This window comes from Pongo pygmaeus, chromosome 9, assembly GCF_028885625.2.
Source record: "Pongo pygmaeus isolate AG05252 chromosome 9, NHGRI_mPonPyg2-v2.0_pri, whole genome shotgun sequence".
Classification (NCBI taxonomy): Eukaryota; Metazoa; Chordata; class Mammalia; order Primates; family Hominidae; genus Pongo; species Pongo pygmaeus.
Window position 1 is genome coordinate 23,443,403 of NC_072382.2, and position 20,480 is coordinate 23,463,882.

Below are 20,480 nucleotides of genomic sequence, written 5' to 3' on the forward strand. Positions count from 1 at the left end.
AATGGCAAAATAAGATGATCAAAACAACTGATAATTGACAAGAAAATATTTAACTTCACTTGATGGAAGAATCAAGTTAAAGTGAACCTTTTAAATAAAAGTTTCAAAGTACTTTCTTTTCATGATAAGAAAGGAAGCAATCCCCATATAAAACTACTAAATTTTATAAATGTTTCCAAGAATCTGCCTTTCTACAAATTCTTTTATAGCTGAAGGTTGTACCTCAAATTCCAATTATCCACTTAGAACAACAACCAAATTTTAAAAGTGGGAGGAGAAACATTCTCTACTTAAATGGTACTCATTTAATAACACCTTGGTCCCACATTTTCCAACCAAAAAAAGTGTTTTTTTTTTTACACAAAAGTCACTGAACCATCAATAACCCAATTGGAAAGACCCCTTACTGTTTTAAAGAAACCATACAAACATAGGCAAATATGTTAATTGAGAGGTACAGCTAGTGTCTGGCCACGGTGGAGTACACTCCCACATCCCTAATGCCAGCTGTAGAACAGCAACATTCAAGCAGCTGCCTTAATTGGAGATGCAGACCAACACATGCTAATTTAGCTGGGCCAACTAATTGGTGGGTATGCTACATTTTTAACAAAATATCCACCCATATTACAGATGTTTTTCTCTATCAGAGTAAACGACTGGTAACAAACAGTAATGAAGTTGAAATAAGCTACACTTGGAGAAAATGTTTAGTTAGACAGTTTTACAACATGGTCTCATATTGGCTTAAAAAACCATGTGTGCCAAAATTGGACCATAAGCTAAGTTTCAAAATATCTTTCTGTGCAAGAGTAAGAATATGAGGAAGTTTCACAGTAGTTCTTCAGTCACCAAAACAATACTTACTAAGTGCCCACACCCATTAAACCATGCTAGGCCTGGTACAACCAAATACAAAAGAATTGTGTCCTTATCTCTCTTTAAAAGTGTGATGTAGACCAAACATTTATGGACACATGCAATGACGGTAATATTTACCAGGAAATCTATGACAGTTAACAAAGGAGGGGAGAGGGACTTCTGCTTCTGGCCATGACGGTGTAAGAGAGACTAGATCTATTCCTTGGCCTTAAACTAAAAAACTGGACATCACTTGACCAGCCTGAACAAAAATGGACAAAATATATGGAGCAATGGTTTCCAGACATTGGACAATAGAGAATGCATGACAGCAGTCCCTAAGAGAAAGAAAACATATGAGGTGAGCCTTTTGACCCTAGCTTATAGTCTGGAGAGATTTTCTAGGCCATTATGGGAGAAGAGGAATTCAGATAGAGCCCAGAAGTCAAGTCTGTCTACTAATTAGCAGTCTATTAATTGAGGAATTCATAGACAAAACACTAAACACATTAAAATAATTATGATAGATATATTCTATATGTTCAAGAAACTAGAGAGTGAGCATGTTAAGAAAAGGCGAGGCCGGGCATGGTGGCTCACGCCTGTAATCCCAGCACTTTGGGAGGCCGAGGCGGGCGGATCACAAGGTCAGGAGATCGAGACCATCTTGGCTAACATGGTGAAACCCCGTCTCTACTAAAAATACAAAAAATTAGCTGGGTGCGGTGGCAGGCGCCTGTAGTCCCAGCTACTCGGGAGGCTGAGGCAGGAGAATGGCATGAAACTGGGAGGCAGAGCTTGCAGTGAGCCGAGATAGCGCCACTGCAGTCCGGCCTGGGAAAAGAGCGAGACTCCATCTCAAGAAAAGAAAAGGCAAAGAAGATATAAAATTGGCAGAAATTTTTATACAGAGAGAAAAAGGACAATGTCTGGATTAAAGATACACTAACAGAATTAACAGCAGATTAGACACTGCAGAAAAAAACGTTGGTGAATGTGAAGGCATATAAATAAACACTGTCCAAAAATGAAACACAGAGAGAAAAGAAACTTAAATAAAAACTAAAGACAGCATCAGTGGGTTAAGACAACTTAATTATATGTAACTAAAATCCCAGAAAAAGAGTATGAGAAGAAGAAACTATCCAAAAACTATGAACACTTAAATTTAAGCTTAACAAACTCCAAGTAGGGAAACTACAACGAGAAGCAAAATAATAATTAAAAAAAAAAACTTAAGTGATAAAGAGAAAAATCTTAGAAGTAACCAGAAAAGAGAAAAACCTCACATTATACATGATGATAAAAAGGTAAGAATAACAGCTGACTTCTTATCAGAAACAATGCAAGCCAGAAGACAGTGAAGCAAAGTAGTTTAAGTACCAGAAAACAAAAAGAAACCATCTATCAATAATTTTATACCCAGAGAAAATACCTCTCAAATGTAAAGTGGTTTTTTTTTGAGATATACAACAAGAATTAATCATCAGCAGACCAGACTACAAGACATGTTAAAGGAAGTCCTTCAGACAGGGGAAAAGGGAAATAAAAGATTCCTGATTGAAATCATTTACATAAAAGAATGAAGAGCATCAGAAATGTTAATATGTATGTAAATATAAGACTTTTAAAAGAAAGAAAAAAAAGATATACAGTCAGCAAACCAAGGATAGAAATAAAATTAGAATTATAAAAAGCATGCAATTAATCCAAAAGCAGACAGAAAAAATGAAAAAGAGAAAAAAGAACAGACAGAATAAATAGCAAACAAAAAGCAATTGGTAGGTTTTAGCTCAATCAATAATGACACTGAATGTAGATGGTCTGGGCACCCCAATTAAAAGGCAGAAACCATCAATTTAGATAAAAAAGCAAGATCAACTCTATGCTGTCTATAAGAAACCCATTTAAAATATAAAGCACTTATAGATTAAAGGAAAAAGAAATACCATGCTAACACTAATCAAAAGAAGCTAGACAAAGTAAATTTCAGTCAAAGTAGATTTCGAGCAAAGATTATTACTAAGAATAAAGAGGGTCATTCCATAATGATAAAGAGTGAATTCATCAAGAGGACATACAACTCTAAATGTTAATACACCTAATAACAGATAAACAGGAAAATTGTAAAGGACAAATCCATAATTATAGTTGGTGATTTCATTTCCCCTCTCAAAATAATTGATGGAGAAAGTGGAAAGGAAACCAATAAGGATGCAGAAGACATGAACAATACTGTCCATCAATTCTCTCTTTTAAATCTGGAAAAGCCCCTGTTCTGGATAGCTTATAGAGACTAATAAGTGCTTATTTAAATCTAAGAAGAAAAAAACTCAAAAATTATTAGATAAGGACAAAACTTCTGAGGCTTTAAATGTGCTGGCAATCTCAGAAAAATCATTCCCCACAGAAATGGCCAGCTCAAACAGTGATAGTTTTTAAAATTCAGATCTTTGGGTAACAACTAGTCATTATTTTAAAATGAACTAACATAAATTTTGAAACATTTCTAATATTGGTAAATAAATGCAGTTATATAAGAATCCAAGTTTCACATTACACTCCTAATTAAGGTAAATCCTTAACCAAATTAAAACTGGTTTGATAACTTTAATTTTAAAAATAGCTATATATCTTCTGATATTATCACAATATGAAATATAATGCCAAGGCTTGACACTTGTGAACTTCAGACATTCCCCAAATCATTTAAACTAAGTAACTCTTCATGCCATCTGTTGAAAACTTTCAAATGCCACCTCTTGGACAAACGTGGTATCAACAATGATCATTTTGCTCTGCAATGTCAACTTAAATATAATATCTATAATTCTTAACTGACCTTGAAATACTACACAAATATCACAGCAAGTGAAATAAAGAGAATCTTTGGTTACCCTGGACAATTTCTAAAGATTAAAATTCATACAGAAAACTCCAGTTAGGATGGAGAACTCAGTGTGGTATGCGCAACAACTTGAAGAATAATCACAGAATGTAAAAACATATTTTAAGCTAGCTGAAAATATTAACTTGTCATCTAAATATATATATTATATATATGTATATATAAGGTTATAAAATATATTGAAATCAACAAAGAAAGCTTATGAATTAAACGGTTTGGAACCAGTTGTTGAGAAGAAAATTGATCTTTGAGAATATAGTCTTCTCTTAATGATAAAGCTATCAAACTTACTGTGTGCCTCAGTATCCAGCCCGGCTAGCAATGGTTCCTTATCCTTAGAATACTCTCACTTCCTAAGAGCCTGTTAACTTTTTGAGCTTTTGTGTTGACTTTTGTCATGTTGTTGAATGATTTTCAAACAAAAGTTTCTTGTTTCTGTATATGCTAGATTTGCTAATAACTATTATTTCTTGTAGCTGTGCTTTAATTGCTGTCATGCCAAATTAAGACTATAATCATTTCTTGTCTTGGGTACCTAAGACTTATGCTTATATTTCACTATAATGACTAGTTTCTTCACAAATGTGGGCCTCAGATGAAGAAAAATAAAATTGTTAAGACATACTTTAAACCCAAACTATCTTCAGTGCTTCTTGATTAACCGCTATGTAGCACTATTGAGCAAGGAGGACATTAGGTGTAACTAGATACATAGCATATTCTCCACATCTTTAATTCGTTCAGCTCTCTTATGAGACCTGCTTTGTTTATCAAGCCCATGATATGGGAAGAACTATTAAATCAATAAGAGAAGCTCAACACCCTGATCAATCATGTGTAGGCAAGGTGTAACTAATAATAAATATGGCTCAACATGTACTACTTTTCAGGATGAATAGAAACATATTCATGATTCTATGCAAAGACTGGCACAACTATGAACAAATTGCTAAGATTATGTTATCAACAAGTACAAAATACTCTTAATAGTTGGCAATTTAAAAACACATATTATGAAATTCTCTGGAGGTATCAATTCCTTTAATGTCCATGATAAGGCTCATACCCTCAGGATAATCACTGACTAAATCATATTAATAAGTTCCATATTATATCCCACTAGGGGATTCCATTCTGACACTGGTAATTATTATAATAAATTAACCATCAGTCTTATTAACAGGTGGTTGCTACATTTCCTTCAAGCTTGTCTAAGGGCCCCGGCCATAAACTGAATGTCAGAAAATAGAGTCTTTAGGAAGATCATCAAAAGACTAATTAGCCTCAGTAAGGGCTGTATCTGGACTCTTGGCTATTACTGATGCTGCAGAGAATCAACTCATGGGTCAGGCTTCCTGCTCAGTGTAACCCAACATTGCCACAAAAGCAGACAATCTGACAAATTGTACCAGGAAATTGAGTTAGTATTTATAGGACTCTATATTCCAAAATTAAACATTTTGTAAAAGCATGCTGCTGACCAATGGAACAGAAATTAATTTTGCAAGACTAAATAGAACCAGAAAAAACTTAATATTTTGAGAAAACGTCTTTTTTTTCTTCTTAATTTTTCACTAACCCTCATGGTAGTTAGCCATACTTGGGCAAATTGCAATGACCGCTCTTGGAATTCTATGTTTTTCCTACTGATCCCACAGAATTCAGGAAAACTATTCCCTGGGAAACTTTAATATAGCTTATAAACTGGCAGATTGTATTTTCCAAATCCAGATCGTATTTTCCAACAATATCTTCTATCCCATATGTTCTTTGCCAAAGTTACCATGCCACTCCCTTATCAAATCTATTCCTCTCCCCTTAAATCTGGGCAGATTCATGACTGCTTTGACCAACAGAGTATGGCAGTAATAATGCTACATGAATTCTGAGACCAGGCAACAAAGACATAAGCCTCTGCCTGGTTCTCTTGGAATGTTCACTCTCGGGGAATATAGTTACCATGTGAGAAGTCCAGTTACCCTGAGATGGCTATGCTAGACAGGCTACATGTAGGTGTTTTAGTCAACAGTCCCAGCTAAGTCCAGCCTCTGGCCATCGCCTGTCAAGTCACTAGACCTGTAAGAGAAGCCATCTTAGATCTTCCAGACCAGACCATCCGTCAGCAAAATATCACTGAGTGACCTCAGTAATGCCATGAGGAGCAAAAGGATTGTCCGAGTCCTGACAAAATTCCTGACCAGAAAAACTTGTGAGCATCTAAAATGGTTGTTCCTTTACCACAATAAGTCTGGGGTGGTTTGTTACGCTGCAACAGTAGCTGGAATATAAACTGGTAAATCATTAGATAAATTTAAAGATGTTAATTATATAGAAAATACAACACATATTGATTGGCCTTGTCTGTAAAACTGATCAAAGCAATGGCCAAATATTCTACAACATGCCTTTATTGAGTTCTTTTATTTTACATGACAATGTAATTATTTGCATTGTCTCAGTAAGAATCTATCCTTCTCCCTATTAGGATATAATTAGATAAAACAATTTTGTAACCATGACCAAGCCAGAAATGTTTCATTTAATGGTAAATTTCATTTAATTAAGCATGACAAGCCCACTAGTAAGGAACAAGGATTCTCATATGTGGAAACAATGCTTCAAAGACCTTTCAGGAAACTATCCTGGGACTAGCTCACTGCCTTGTGGAGTCTGTCTTACAGGCAGTACAGAACGTCACTTTCTGGAAGGCCAGGAACATTGACAAAATTGTAGAATATCTCTACAGTTACAGGTACTACGGGCAAAACCAGTAGAGGCAAAATGGACGGGTTCTATTCCTGGCCCTATAACATATAAACTCTATGAGCAACAAAGATATTTCCAGCATTAAAGAAGCAGTTTTAAAAATATGACTCATGGGGCTATATGAGATTAACTCTCTAATCCTAACATCATGTGGTTTTAGTTTTATTAGACATAAAACAAAAAGGTCTATAGGTGTTTACTAATGCCTCCTGTTATGAAAATGAAACAAGCTAAATATAACAAGGCATTGTATTAATGATACTATTACTGCATCAGAAAATTGTGGAACAAACTTATTTGGTCAAATTCATATCTTAACTATACAAATTTGATACCAAGTAAGGCCTGAAAAAGTGAAATGGACATTTCTTACCTTATCCTACTCTTCTGTTCACTATAGACCAGTAAGATTTACATTTCTAAAAAAGCATTGCATTTCAAGAGATAAAGCCATGGAGTTACAGGACCATCCAAAAGCTTTACACCCTGAGATAAGTTACAAAAAAGAGAAATCTCATAGTTTGATTTTTTTAAATCCAAGAAAGAAATAGGCAGTTTTAAAAATCAAAGTTTATTAAACTGCATCCAATCAGAAATACTGACCGTGGGCCGGGCGCAGTGGCTTACATGTATAAGCCCAACACTTCGGGGGGCCAAGGTGGGAGGATCGCTTGAGCTCAGGAGCTGGAGACCAGCCTGGGTAACATGGCAAAACCCTGTTTCTGCGAAAAATACAAGAAAAAACAAACAAACAAAAAAATTAGGCCGGGAGTAGTGACTCAGGCCTGTAATCCCAGCACTTTGGCAGGCCGAGGTGGGTGGATCATATGAAGCCAGGAGTTCAAGACCAGCCTAGCCAATATGGTGAAACCTCCATCTCTACTACAAATACAAAAATTAGCCAGGCATGGTGGCACATGCCTCTTATTCCCAGTTACTCAGGAGGCTGAGGCACGAGAATTGCTTGAACCTGGGAGGCGTAGGTTGCAGTGAGCCAAGATCGCGCCATTGAACTCCAGGCTGAATGACAGAGTGAGATCTTGTCTCAATTAAAAAAAAAAAAAAAAATCAGCCAAGTGTGGTGGTACAAGCCTGTAGTCCCAGCTACTTGGGAGGCTGAAGTGGGAGAACTGCTCGAGCCTGGGAAGTTGAGGCCACAGTGAGCCATATTTGGGCCACTGCATTCCAGCCTGCGTGACAAAGTAAGACTCTGTCTCAAAAAAGAAAAAAAGAAAAGAAACGAAAAGAGAAGGAAGAAAGGACTGTAAAATAATAATATGAATTATAAATATCACCATCTCTACAATCTGTGAACCAACAGGTTGTTCTGAAAGCTAGTCTCCTTTTTATTATGCTTTATTGCAAATAAAAACTCAGCTCAGTGTTAAAAAAATTTCTAGTTTTTTTCTTTGATGAATCAAAATTGGCAAAAATATTTAATATATGAATAATCCTGGCTAAGAATGATAATATAATAAGCTTATTACATGTGTGATGGCTTTCAGCTTGTCTTAATTAAAAGGGTAACAGGTATCCTTACAAAGAACTGTAATTTCATCAAAGCAGTCAATCCTGACAAAGCACTTATCCATTGTTGGTGAAACATCTAGTGTCCTACTAACTACATATAATCCATTCAAAATTTTTCTTAAAAACTTTGACACTGATAAGTAGGCTACCCTCCACATTCATAAGGAATTACTTCTTGATATAAACTGCCCAAGTTTATATGATGACAGATTTCGAAGGTGAGAGCAGCCAAAAAAAAAGTCCTTGATTTTTTTCACTTGTCAAGTAATTTCCTCATCAATCCCCCATTTCCTCTTTTTGTCTTTCAGCCACACAGGGAAGTAAGAACGATGAGTTTAACCCATTGGAGTGAGTTTAAATGTTGGACTAGAAGAGACAAGTTATCCTAGTTAAACTAAATTGTGTGGCTTCTGTTTCCTGACTGGGCTCTGCCTGATACAGGAATTAGTTTCAGGAGTAGGATCACAAGACAAACTTCAAAGGACTTTTGCACTGGTTTGATTGTGTCCTTGGGCTTAGACATAGTGTTAAGCCCCTTCCCAATGGGAAATGGGACACTAGCAATCCATTATGCAATAAGTGGTATGACAGTTCATCAAATTAACCCTGGCTGTTAATTGTAATGAAGTACGCATTGGAGAAGTGCCTTGAGGGACCAAATGGTGGCTACATTTGAGTTTGGCAGAAATGATGAGTACAAAGACCGTGCTAAGATGTAGCTTCTTCTGAATATACTGGAGCACTTATAGAATAAAAACGGCAAGTTCAGATCACTAAACTGTCAGCTCACATTTACCATGAGAGAACCAGAGAACTTCCATGGTAGCCCCAGTAAAAAGTTTTATGTTTTATACCCATGGAGTTCACCTTGCTAACATCAGATTTAAATGTGCCAGTTGCAGAATTACAACTTAAGTTGAATTCCACAGACACCTAGTCTCATTTGAAAGCACTGAATGAGAAAAAGTGTGACCCTGAGATTTGGGATGGGGATATTTGGTCAGACTCAACTGAAACTGAGAATCTTGGACTCCCAAGCTACTCTGAACCTCCCTTTCCAGTGGAAATAGTACTAGTCTGTTCTTCTGCCTGTGTGTGCCAAGACTGGTGTTCTCTGGCTTGAAGATCCTCTAATAACCCCACCATAACAGTTAGGGCAGTTTCCTAGCAAAAGAATTCCTCTTCTCCTCAAGACTTCACTCAAATATCCCTCACTGACACCCACAACAGAAAAAAATATAACACCAGATTGGGCCAAATATTTTTATGACTCACTTACCAGAGATTTATGATTTAATGTTTAGCTCATATAGTTGGTTGACTTGGTTGGCTGACTGAAACTTTGAACTTGGACTCCATAACAGGCTACAGTTTAATGAGACTGGGAGGCCATAAATTCCCTTGCATAACAAGGCTTAAGAAAATACAAACATTAGTGCATATATCCTATGCAACTTGCACATACAGAATCCCTCCACCATTATACCCCCAAATGGGCCCAGAGGATAGGTCTTTCAGTAAGGCTACAATTTCATTACTGGAGTGCTGTTATATGGGCAAGAGGCCATTATTCTAGCCCTTTTATCACCTTGCCAATCGCAAAACTCACCATGCTGCAACAAAGTAAGAACTTCTCTATTGTTATCTCTCTAGCCCTTTGTTTCCTTTGTGGCATTCAATATAGGCTGCAATTACTTATTTGTCTGTTTTTTGTGTGTGCTTTTTTTGGTTTGGTTTATTTGTTTGTTTTTTACCTATTTGTTTTTACTGTCTCCTGCACTTAAGTTCTTTGAGAACAGGGACTGCATGTCACCTTGTTCACCATGGTATCTTCACTGCCTAGCACGGTACCTGGTACACAGGCATTCAATAAAGATGTGTTAAAGGTATAACCAAAGAAATGCAGAGTTAGTCTGTCTTTGACAATATTAAATACTGGTCCTTCTTTCTCCTGGAATAAATATGTTCATGCAAACATTATCCTCCCAAAGAGGTGATTTACATCACAGTTAAAAATCTGTCTTAACTTATAAATCTCCTCTGTGTATTTTTTCAGCTTAGAACAGAAGACATAGTCTGCTGATATCACCTCTCCTATTAAATTCATATTATGCCCAGAAAAACATTTTTCAAAAATGTTAACAAGGATAAAAACCCATGCCTTTTAATAAAGGTCAATTTAGTGTCTTTACCATCTGTTCCTTCATGAAAATGTTTGAACAGAATCCTGTCTTTCTCCAGAATCACATTTCTGCCAACAGTCATGTGCCACCTCATATCATGAGTTAACCAAATTCTCAAATATCATTAAAGCATATCTTCTGAGTCACTGAGCAATTTTTGTACAGGCTGCAGTACTTGCTGAAAGTGTCATGAGGTAGCTTTTCTTGTTTCTGTATCGAGTAGATGGTAGATTCATTCATATCACAGCATTTCAAAATGCAACATTCCATTTAGTCAAAAGCATCTACTTTTTGCCTATGAACCTTTATTTCTAGCAACTAGTAGATGCATTCATTGAGAGGCAATTTCTAGACACACCCACAAACACAACATTTTTTAAATCACTTTAAGAGTTATTATATACAAGACTACAAGAAGCTAAGAATGAAACAGTGCTAAGATCCAGGCAGTATGTTAAATTCACCTGCTATCTCAGTAACTACCTCAGGCTCATTAGTGTCATGGCTTAATTCAGATTCAGACCTCAGCAAAACTGTAAAATACTGTATATCTTGGCCCTTTGGGGTTGCATTTATATAGCTGAAATCTTGACTGTTAACAGCTTCAAATGCCAAAGATACATTGTATATCTATATACCACATGCTCAGCTTTGTAAAGATCTGTACTCTCAGCAAGGTTAAAATAATTAAAAAAAAAAAAAAAGATGTAACATATTTAATATTGGGAATCTCCAATAAGGTGCTGTGAATGGTTTGGCTGTGTCCCCATCCAAATCTCATCTTTGATTGCATCTCCCATAATTCCCACATGTTATGGGAGGGATCTGGTAAGAGACAATTGAACCATGGGGGCGGTTCCCCCCAGACTGTTCTCACGGTAGTGAATAAGTCTCATGAGATCTGATGGTTTTATAGGGGAAACCCCTTTCGCTTGGTTCTCATTCTCTCTCTTGCCTGCCACCATGTAAGACATGCCTTTCACCTTCCGCCATGATTGTGAGGCCTCCTCAGCCATGTGTATCTATTAAACCTCTTTTTCTTTACAAATTACCCAGTCTCAGGTATGTCTTCATCGGCAGCATGAAAAGCAGACTAATACACTCTGTTTTTTATCTAAAGATGAAGTGAAGCTATCTGTCCAATAGGACCAGCTATGGTCTGGAAAGAAATAGTAACAAAATATTACCTCATAAGTATGTTGGAAGAATAAAATACATGTGAGAGAATGAATAAATAATAAAGCACTATATAAATGTTAGCAGTAGGTGGTAATGTTAGTAACAAAATATAGAAGAAATCCTCTCTCGTCAATTCTCATTGAAAGAATTTGGACAATCTGTTAGCTGAGAAGTTAGTTAAAACAAGGACTCATAGAGATAAATACACATGGCAATCATTTTATTTTCACTTAAACCATGTATAAATGTAATTCATTCACCAATCCTCTGTGTAGGGCCAAGACCTTGTCTTTGAGATTGGATCTGCAGACTTGAATTCCAGTCTTTCTTGCATGCATCACACCCATATTCTATCATTTATGATTACAATTTCAGTTCTAGTAAAGTACAGCACAAACTTCAACACATATGAAACAATCAGGAGAGCAGATTTCTTTTTTATAAGTTCTTCCAATATTTTACATTTGTCTTTGTTCAACACTAATTTGATGGCCAATTTTTCAAAGAAGTAATTTTACTCACTTTTTTTAGAGCATTCAACTTAGTTTTTATAGAACTAACTCTAGCTTTTACACTAATAGTTCATCATTTTACAGAATATTTAATAAAAAATATACCCAACATAAGTTTGGAAACAAACACAATTGACTCTTAATAAGTAAACAATTTGATTTGTGAGGATAAAAGTATATAAGCATTATACAAAGAAGCTTCCTGGCCACAAATGGTCAGCAAACTGGGGACATCAGTTAGTATGTTTTGCCAAACAAATGAACAGCATTGGTTTATCTATCTGGTTGATTAAGTAGAAGTTAGTTAAGAGTCTTTGCCATATTGTAATTCACGTCTCAAGCATAATTGCCTAAGAAGAAAGTTCAAAAGATTTTCCCTGTCACATGGGTATTGCTATCTTTTCTATTTTTCCTAAAACATATGTGTTATACATTTAGAAACACTGAGATAAAAAGAGTAAAAAACATTCAGGAATACTGAAATGAAGTAACAGCAAACAAATTTAGACGTTTCAGCAGAATATGATAAAATAATCAGATGATCTGACTACTGACAAGACAAAAATAAATTAGTAAAAGACATTTTAAGCAAATTACAATCACCCTAAAACAATTTTTAAAAAACTTTTTTTGTTTGTTTTCTGAGATGGAGTCTCACTCTGTCACCCAGGCTGGAGTGCAGTGGCACTATCTTGGCTCACTGCAACTTCCATCACCCAGGTTCAAGAGATTCTCCTGCCTCAGCCTCCCAAGTAGCTGGGATTACAGGTGCCCGCCACCACACCTGGCTAATTTTTTTTTTAATTTTTAGTAGAGACAGGGTTTCACCATGTTGGTCAGGCCAGTCTCAAACTCCTGACCTCAGGTAATCCACCCGCCTCGGCCTCCCAAAGTGCTGGGATTACAGGCATGAGCCACCACGCCCAGCCTAAAATTGATGATCCATTTTTAAAGCATCCTGTGCTTTTTCATGCTCTTTCATGATATCTCTCCTCGAAAAAGAAGTTTCCTGAACTAGAAATAACTATGTCAGTACCGGATAACTGCTTGAAAACATTAATTAGCTATGTATTCCTTTTGTTTGATGGGAGAACTTACTTATTTCACTGGAAACCTGGTCAAGTTTATCCTGTGATCTGCTGATAAGGACAACCTTCATTCCATGCTTTGCTAACTGAAACAGTAAAGGAGATTTGAATCACACCTGTGCATGTCACTGAAAAACATTAATGAGCTATAACCACCATTTTAAGAAAACCTGTCCAGATAATAGTTCAAAATATAAACCCAAGTGTAATGAAGACACAATCCAAAATAGAGATTTTACCAAAGAAATTCCCCAAAAAGTTATCTTTCTAAGCCAAGCTAGTATTTAAATGTGAAAGGATTTTAGAAGGAGGGAGACTTTTACTTTTTCATTTTATATCATCTATACTATTTGGGTTTTTTAAACCGTTAAGTGTCTACTACTTCTATAATTTAAAAATTAGCTTTAAAAAAGTTTTTGTGCCAAGCGCAGTGGTTCACGCCTGTAAGCCCAGCATTTCAGGAGGCTGAAGTGGGAGAATTGCTTAAGCCCAGGAGTCCAAAACCATCCTGGACAACATAGTAAAATCCCATCTCTACAAAAAATTTAAAAAAAAAATTTTTTTTTTTAAATTATCTGGGTGTGATGGCACATGCCTGTAGTTCCAGCTACTCAGGAGGCTGAGGTGGGAGGATCACCTGAGCCCAGGAAGTCTAGACTGCAGTGAGCCGTGATTACACCCACCACTACACTCCAGCCTGGGCAACAGAGCGAGACTCCGTCTCAAAAAAAAAAGTATTTGCTGCAGGATGGATATATAAAACAAACATCAGAGGACTGGCAAAGGAAACTACTATTAAAATTTTAAAAATTCCTAAAAACATAATTATTTTTAAAATTTTAAGTTGAGCATTATACTTTACGGACCATGGCAAACTAAACAAGTTAACTGAATAAATTAATAAAGAATTTCCTAAGGAAAACCTTCTGTGTACATACCCAGCATGTGTAAGTGTTGTACATAATGAAAAAGATTTACACAAATGTGGTTACTATCCCAGGACAAATAAATATAGTAGTAGAGGAAAAAAAGCACTAATCTGCACAAAACTATTTAGTGAAATATTCTAGACAGAATATAAATGAGCAATAAATTAGGTGCTATGAACTAAAAGTGATTTAGCAAACTAATATTCCAGTCTTAAATCCTAAAGTCAGGGTTTATTAAGTAGTGAGTGATATTGCAGATGAAGCTATGGAAGAACATTTTTTATAAAAATAAAAAGGTTGGTGATGATTTGCAAAATTAATCTGCTATAACACCACTAAAAAAAAATCATTAGCCCATACTGATACTTTCTTTTAAAAAATTAATAGGGCAAGAGGAATAAGGAAAAGCTTTTATAGAAAAACACCACCTTAATAAATGTAGGAGATATAGCATTAGAAACAAATCACTTTTTTTTTTTTTTGAGACGGAGTCTCGCTCTGTCACCCAGGCTGGAGTGCCACGGTGTGATCTCGGCTCACTGCAACCTCCACCTCCTGGGTTCAAGCAATTCTCCTGCCTCAGCCTCCTGAGTAGCTGGGATTACAAGCACCCATCACCACATCTAGCTAATTTTTGTATTTTTAGTAGAGATAGGGTTTCACCATGTTGGCCAGGCTGGTCTTGAACTCCTGACCTCAGGTGATCCACCCACCTCGGCCTCCCAAAGTGCTGGGATTAAAGGTGTGAGCCACTGCACCTGGCCAAAAATCACCATTTTTTAACCACCATGGTAATAACCAATCTAGGCAAAAACTATCAATGAATCCTAACACCACTGGATAAAAGATTCTTGGGAAATAATATATTTATACAGCCTCAAAATGTCATTCCACATATTCCTTATTAATTATGTTTATAATCAATAATGGGACAAATGAGACTTCCTGTGCCTCCTAATAACATGAACTCAGAAGGATAAACCTCTGTAGCCTTCCCAATGAAAAAATGTTTTTCCTGAATCTAATGAGAAAACAATGAGACAAATCCAAGTTTGTCTGCAAAACAACTAAACTGGATTTTTCAAAAATGGCATTCTTATAAAAGAAAAATAAGGCTAACTTACTCTTTTAGATTAATGGAGTCTAAGAGACATGACACCAAATGCAATGCGTAATCCTTACCTGGATCTTGGAACAACAACAATAAAAAAAGAGCTTAAAAGGATGTATTGGGGCAACCAGAAACCTGCATAAGGGCTGTATGTTATGCAACAGTATTGTGTCACGTTAAACTTCCTATTGTGACCAATGTATTGAGGCTATAAGGGTGAATGTTTTAGTTCTTAGAAGATTCATCCTGAAATATTTAGGCGTGAACTGTTATGTCTGTAACTAACTTACAAATGGTCCAGCAAAATAATTAATAATAATAAAGTAAATTAAATGTGCCAAATATTAACAATTAGTGAATCCAGATGAAGAGTATACAGGTGTTTGTTATATTCTTGCAGTTTTTCTGTAGTTTTGATATTCTTCCAAATAAAAATCTGGAAAAATTAAAATTAACAAAAAGACCTTTTGAGAATGATAAATGGAAGATCCAGTGAATCTGCTGGGATCTTTATCAGAATCACCCCACTGTTCCAGATCACTTCATCATAGGCTGTAGGTGCCTTCTCAAGGGAAACTTGCCTAAAGAATACTGCCCCGGCTCCTGCTTTGTCCAATGATCTTCAAACTATGATGCTCTCCTGTTCTTTAATTTCATTGCAGAGAATCTGAACCCTTTGCCTGTGTCTATCAATACCTTTCTGTTAATCACAGTCCTTCTTGTGAAAATGATGTAACCACCTATAATATTTTCATTTTTTGGAAAATAGTTCAAAATAATTGACTTTCAAATCTGAAGACTGTACACACTTACATGATATAAAATAAAATTACACTAAATTGTTCCCAGTTCCAACTACTCAGTACAACCAGAAAGTTTCATGCTTATTTTACATGAAATTTGTTTCAAAAAATTGTGTCTATTTAAGCAAATATGGTATTTCCAACAAGGTAGAAACAAAAGCATCTATTGTACCATGCAACATTATATTTGTATTTTTTACTTCAAAAATCAAAACTACTATAAGAAATCATCCCATATTTATTCTTATTTTTTATATTGAAAGGAAAGATCTTGAAAATCACCTACCTCTTCTGCGTATGATTTTCCAATTCCATCAGTACTACCTGTCACAACTGGGAAAGGGAAAAAAGCAATAGTTTAGTCTAAGAATTACAATGAGGAATTGGTCATAGTTAGGACCCACCAATTACATACAAGAGGACCAGTGTGATACTTTGATGTAAAAGACAGAACAATACCAGTGGTTCAAATCTAAGGCTGAATACACACCACAATAGCTAAAATTTTAAAAAGACTTCAAAACCAAGTGTTAAAAAGAATGTGGAGCAACTAGACTCTCACACATTGCTGGTGGCACTGTAAATTGGTACAATTATTTTGGAAAATACTATTTGCCAATACGTTCAGAACTAAAAATATGCCTACCTTAACCCACCAATTCTCAAGAGACAGAAATGCATTAACGTCTACCCCAAAGAATGTTCATGGTAGCTTAGTTGATGCATAGTAGGTAAATATAACTAAATATTAATAATATATTATTAATATATTATTTATTTAGTAAATAAAACTAAATATTAATTGACAGAAGAATAAGTAAATTGAGATATAGACAGACAATGGAATACTAAACAGCAATAAAAAAGAAAACAAAAGAAGCAATACTAAACAGCAATAAAAAAAGAACTACCAATACATGCAAAACATGAATGAATCTCTAAGACATTACAAAAGCCTGACATAAAAATGTAAGTTTAAGAAAAGGTAAAACTAATCTACGGTGACAGAAGTCCGAATACTGGTTATCTCTGGATAGTGGAGTAGATAACGGGGAAGGGCAATACAGGAATCTTCCGGGATACAGGAAATATTCTGTATCTTTTCAGGGTGGAAGTTACTACTGTGTGTGTGTAGATTCACTGAGCTGTACACTTAAGTACATACTTACTGTATATATCTTCATAAGCTACTTTTTAAAACAAAGGGTAGTAAAAGTAAATAGAAAATGATTTAATTATTCTGTGATAAACCATATTTACCTTACAACCTCAAAAACTTTATGTAGCAGAAACATTGAAAATTATATGGGGCAGGCTATACCATGATATCTTATCTCTGGAATACTAGAATCATGTTACAAGTTCAAAGCACAGATGTCTGCTTCAAAAAGGGATGCCTCCCCAAATTCTCTAAATATGAGTTTTTCCAAAACATTTACAGACTTTAAAAAACAAGTTATGGTGTAAAGTAGGATTTTCTTGTATTTGTCCACTTCTTTCAAATTATACAAGATGGTCCCTAATTCTACTATTCAGAAATACGGTAAACACATTCATAGTCTCCCTAGCCGTATCTCTCATAGTCTTATAGACTTTCATCATGTTCTTGCTTAGCTGATATCTTTCCAGAATTTAAAAAAAAAAAAAAAGAAAAAAAAAGTTGAAATATCCAGAGAATAGTATAACAAACCCCTAGTTACCCATAACCCAGCTTCACCAATCAACAACTTGAGGTTAACCTTGCTTCATCTAATATCCCCTCCTGCTTCCTCTCACACTGGATTATTTTGAAGTAAAAACATTATGTCACTTCATTCATAACTATTACAGTATGTTTCTGCTATTAAAAATAGCCACAATGCCATTATCTCATTCCTAAAATTATAAATAACAATTCCTTGACATCCAATATGTAATCACTATAAATTCTGCCAAATGTTTCAAAAGACTTTTAACAATTGTTCCAATCAGGATTCAAAAGTTTCTATAATAAAATTTGTTAATATGTCAATTAACCATGTCTATAACCCCTCTCCCCTTTCTTCCCTTCACCCTCTCAATTTATTGGTTTAAGATATTAGGTCACAGGTTGGTGCTTTCTCAGCCTGTCCTTGATATCATTTAACATGTTCCTCTGTCCCATGGTGGTTGGATATAGATATTGATCAAATTCAAGTTTGATTTTTTTGGTAGGAGTACTTCATAAGGGATAATGCATTTTTACATCAGGAAGCATATGTCTGGTTATCTTTTGTTTTGTTATATCAGCAGCCACTGCTGGTCACCACTGAGATCCATTATTTCATTAGAGGTTGCAAAATGGTCATATTAGAGTTCAATCATTCATCTTCATCTATTAGCTGGAATATTTCCAGAGACAAATTATTCCTCATTAGTTAGTTACCATGATATATAGATTGCATAAAAACACGAGATAAATGTTTGAATTTTTTTTGCCTTTATTTATCAGTTTTCAAAATAAATTGGTACTCTGGCAGCTTCCAAAGGTAACCCATGTGTTTTTGTCACTATTGTCCTGTTTATAGGAAACATTAGTAACTAACAGATTTAAATGTTTGTGGGAGAACCTAACTACAGAAAACTGAGCATCTTATAAAATCTCCTCCAACCTCACGATCAATTCACAACTTTTGTTTTTCTTTTTTTTTTTTAATTTCAACTTTTATTTTACATATAGAGGGTACATGTGCAGGTCTGTTACATGGGAATATTGCTTGATGCTGAGGTTTTGGGTATATATCCCACCACACAGGTAGTGAGGATAGTACCCGATAGGTAGTTTTTCAACTCACCCCCTTTCCCTCCACCCTCTAGTAGACCACAGTGTCTATTGTTCCCATATTTATTTCCACGTGTGCTCAGTGTTTAGCTCCCACTTATAAGTAAGAACATGCAGTATTTGGTCTTCTGTTCCTGTGTTAATTTGCTTAAGATTATGGCCTCTAATTTCATCTATGTTGCTGCAAAGGACATGATTTTATTCTTTTTCATGGCTGTGTAGTATTCCACGGTGTATATGTACCATATTTTCTTTACCCAATCTACCATTGATGGGCACCTGGACTGATTCCACGTCTTTGGTATTGTGACTAGAGTAACAATGAACATAATTTTCTGTAACTTTTCATCTCCCGACTGTTTTTAGAGGCACAGGAATCCAAATTTTATACTGTATTCTTGTTATTGATTCACTAACGTTTCATAAGTGATGGATAAACATATTCTAATTGTTTCCAATTTTCTCCTCTTCCTTTTCTCTGTGATAAACTTTTCTCCCCTCTCCAAGACCCCAGAACTGTTGGGGACCAGCCTCAACACCACCTGTAGGGTACTCAAAGTCCAATGGCGACGAAGGAATGAGAAGAGACAGGTTAAGAGTGCATAAAGAGGGGCGGCCAGATGGCCAATTGCAAAATGGAGGCTGCAAAAGGCTCAGAGCTCTGGTCTCCACACTTTTTATTGAGTATAATCACTTAGATCTAAGAAGCAGACGTTCAGGGCAAAACGGTGAACGGAAGGCAGTGCGTCATACGTGTAATCTATAGCAGTGGCAGTTTAAGTGAATCTCCTTTGTGTTCAAACAGCATATCTTTAACTTATCGGAGAGTAGCTGGTGGGAGTAGGCTTAACTAGGAGCCTGCATATCTGTCCACATTCCAATGCTTCAAAGGAGTGTCTTTCTCCATGAACACAGTGTTTACAGATAAGAGAGCAGGTCTCACTCTGAGCATGGGAACATGATGGCAATTAGGAGGCTTTCCTCCTCAGAGGCCTCTTGTGGCTTTCCAGAACTTATTGTCCCCTATTTTTATGGCCAGTTTATACAGGCACCCCACAAGCCCTTTTCCCAACACAGAACCTCACCTCCTACCCTCTTCCATCAACGCCTTATTGAAGATCCACCAACTTCACTGTTCTAGATCACTTTAAGCGAAAGAAAACTTCCTCTTTCTAAACTCCCACAACACTTGGCACATCTTTATGTCTATGGCACTTTACCACTCTATTTTAAATTGTATTTCCTTACATCTACAAGTCTTAATTCTTCTGTAAGATTCTAGTCTCCTTGCTAGGCAACATGCACAACGTAGGTGTTCAGTAGACATTTGGTAAGTGTTTAAATGATGATCAGCATTTAGTTGGTCTAAAAAATTGCAAAACACGCAAGACTTGGACAGTTTTCCTGACAACCTGGTTTCTCAAAAGTCTTCATTTACAAGTACAGTATCTTACACTTTCCTACACTAACACCTATTAGCCACTGACCTATTTACAAATCCTGTTGGTAACTAGATTATTCTGCATTAAGCCTACAACTGTGGAGCAAGCAAACCACATACAGTCAGCAGCTGCATAACAATGTTTTGGTCAACAAAGGACCACATATACAGCTCTGGGCCCCTAAGATTATAATGGAGCTGAAAAATTCCTATCACCTAGTGACACTGTAGCTGTCATAACGTCATAAGTAATGCATTAATCACGTGTTTGTGGTCATGCTGGTGTAACAAACCTACAACTATGCCAGTAATAGAAAAGTAGAACACATACAATTATATATAACATATAACGCTTGAATGACAATAAAC

At 35.9% G+C, this 20,480-nt stretch overlaps 1 protein-coding gene across 1 annotated transcript in view; it reads right to left on the reverse strand.

The window, feature by feature from the left end:
- Positions 1-20,480, reverse strand: part of HSD17B12 (hydroxysteroid 17-beta dehydrogenase 12) — a 172,906-nt gene that overhangs the window by 85,600 nt on the left and 66,826 nt on the right. Inside the window, exons 2-3 of the mRNA XM_054437443.2 lie at positions 16,157-16,203; positions 13,038-13,113 (exon numbers count right to left, since the gene is read on the reverse strand). Of these exons, the coding sequence (XP_054293418.1) occupies positions 13,038-13,113; positions 16,157-16,203 (123 nt within the window). The remainder of the gene's footprint in view (positions 1-13,037; positions 13,114-16,156; positions 16,204-20,480) is intronic.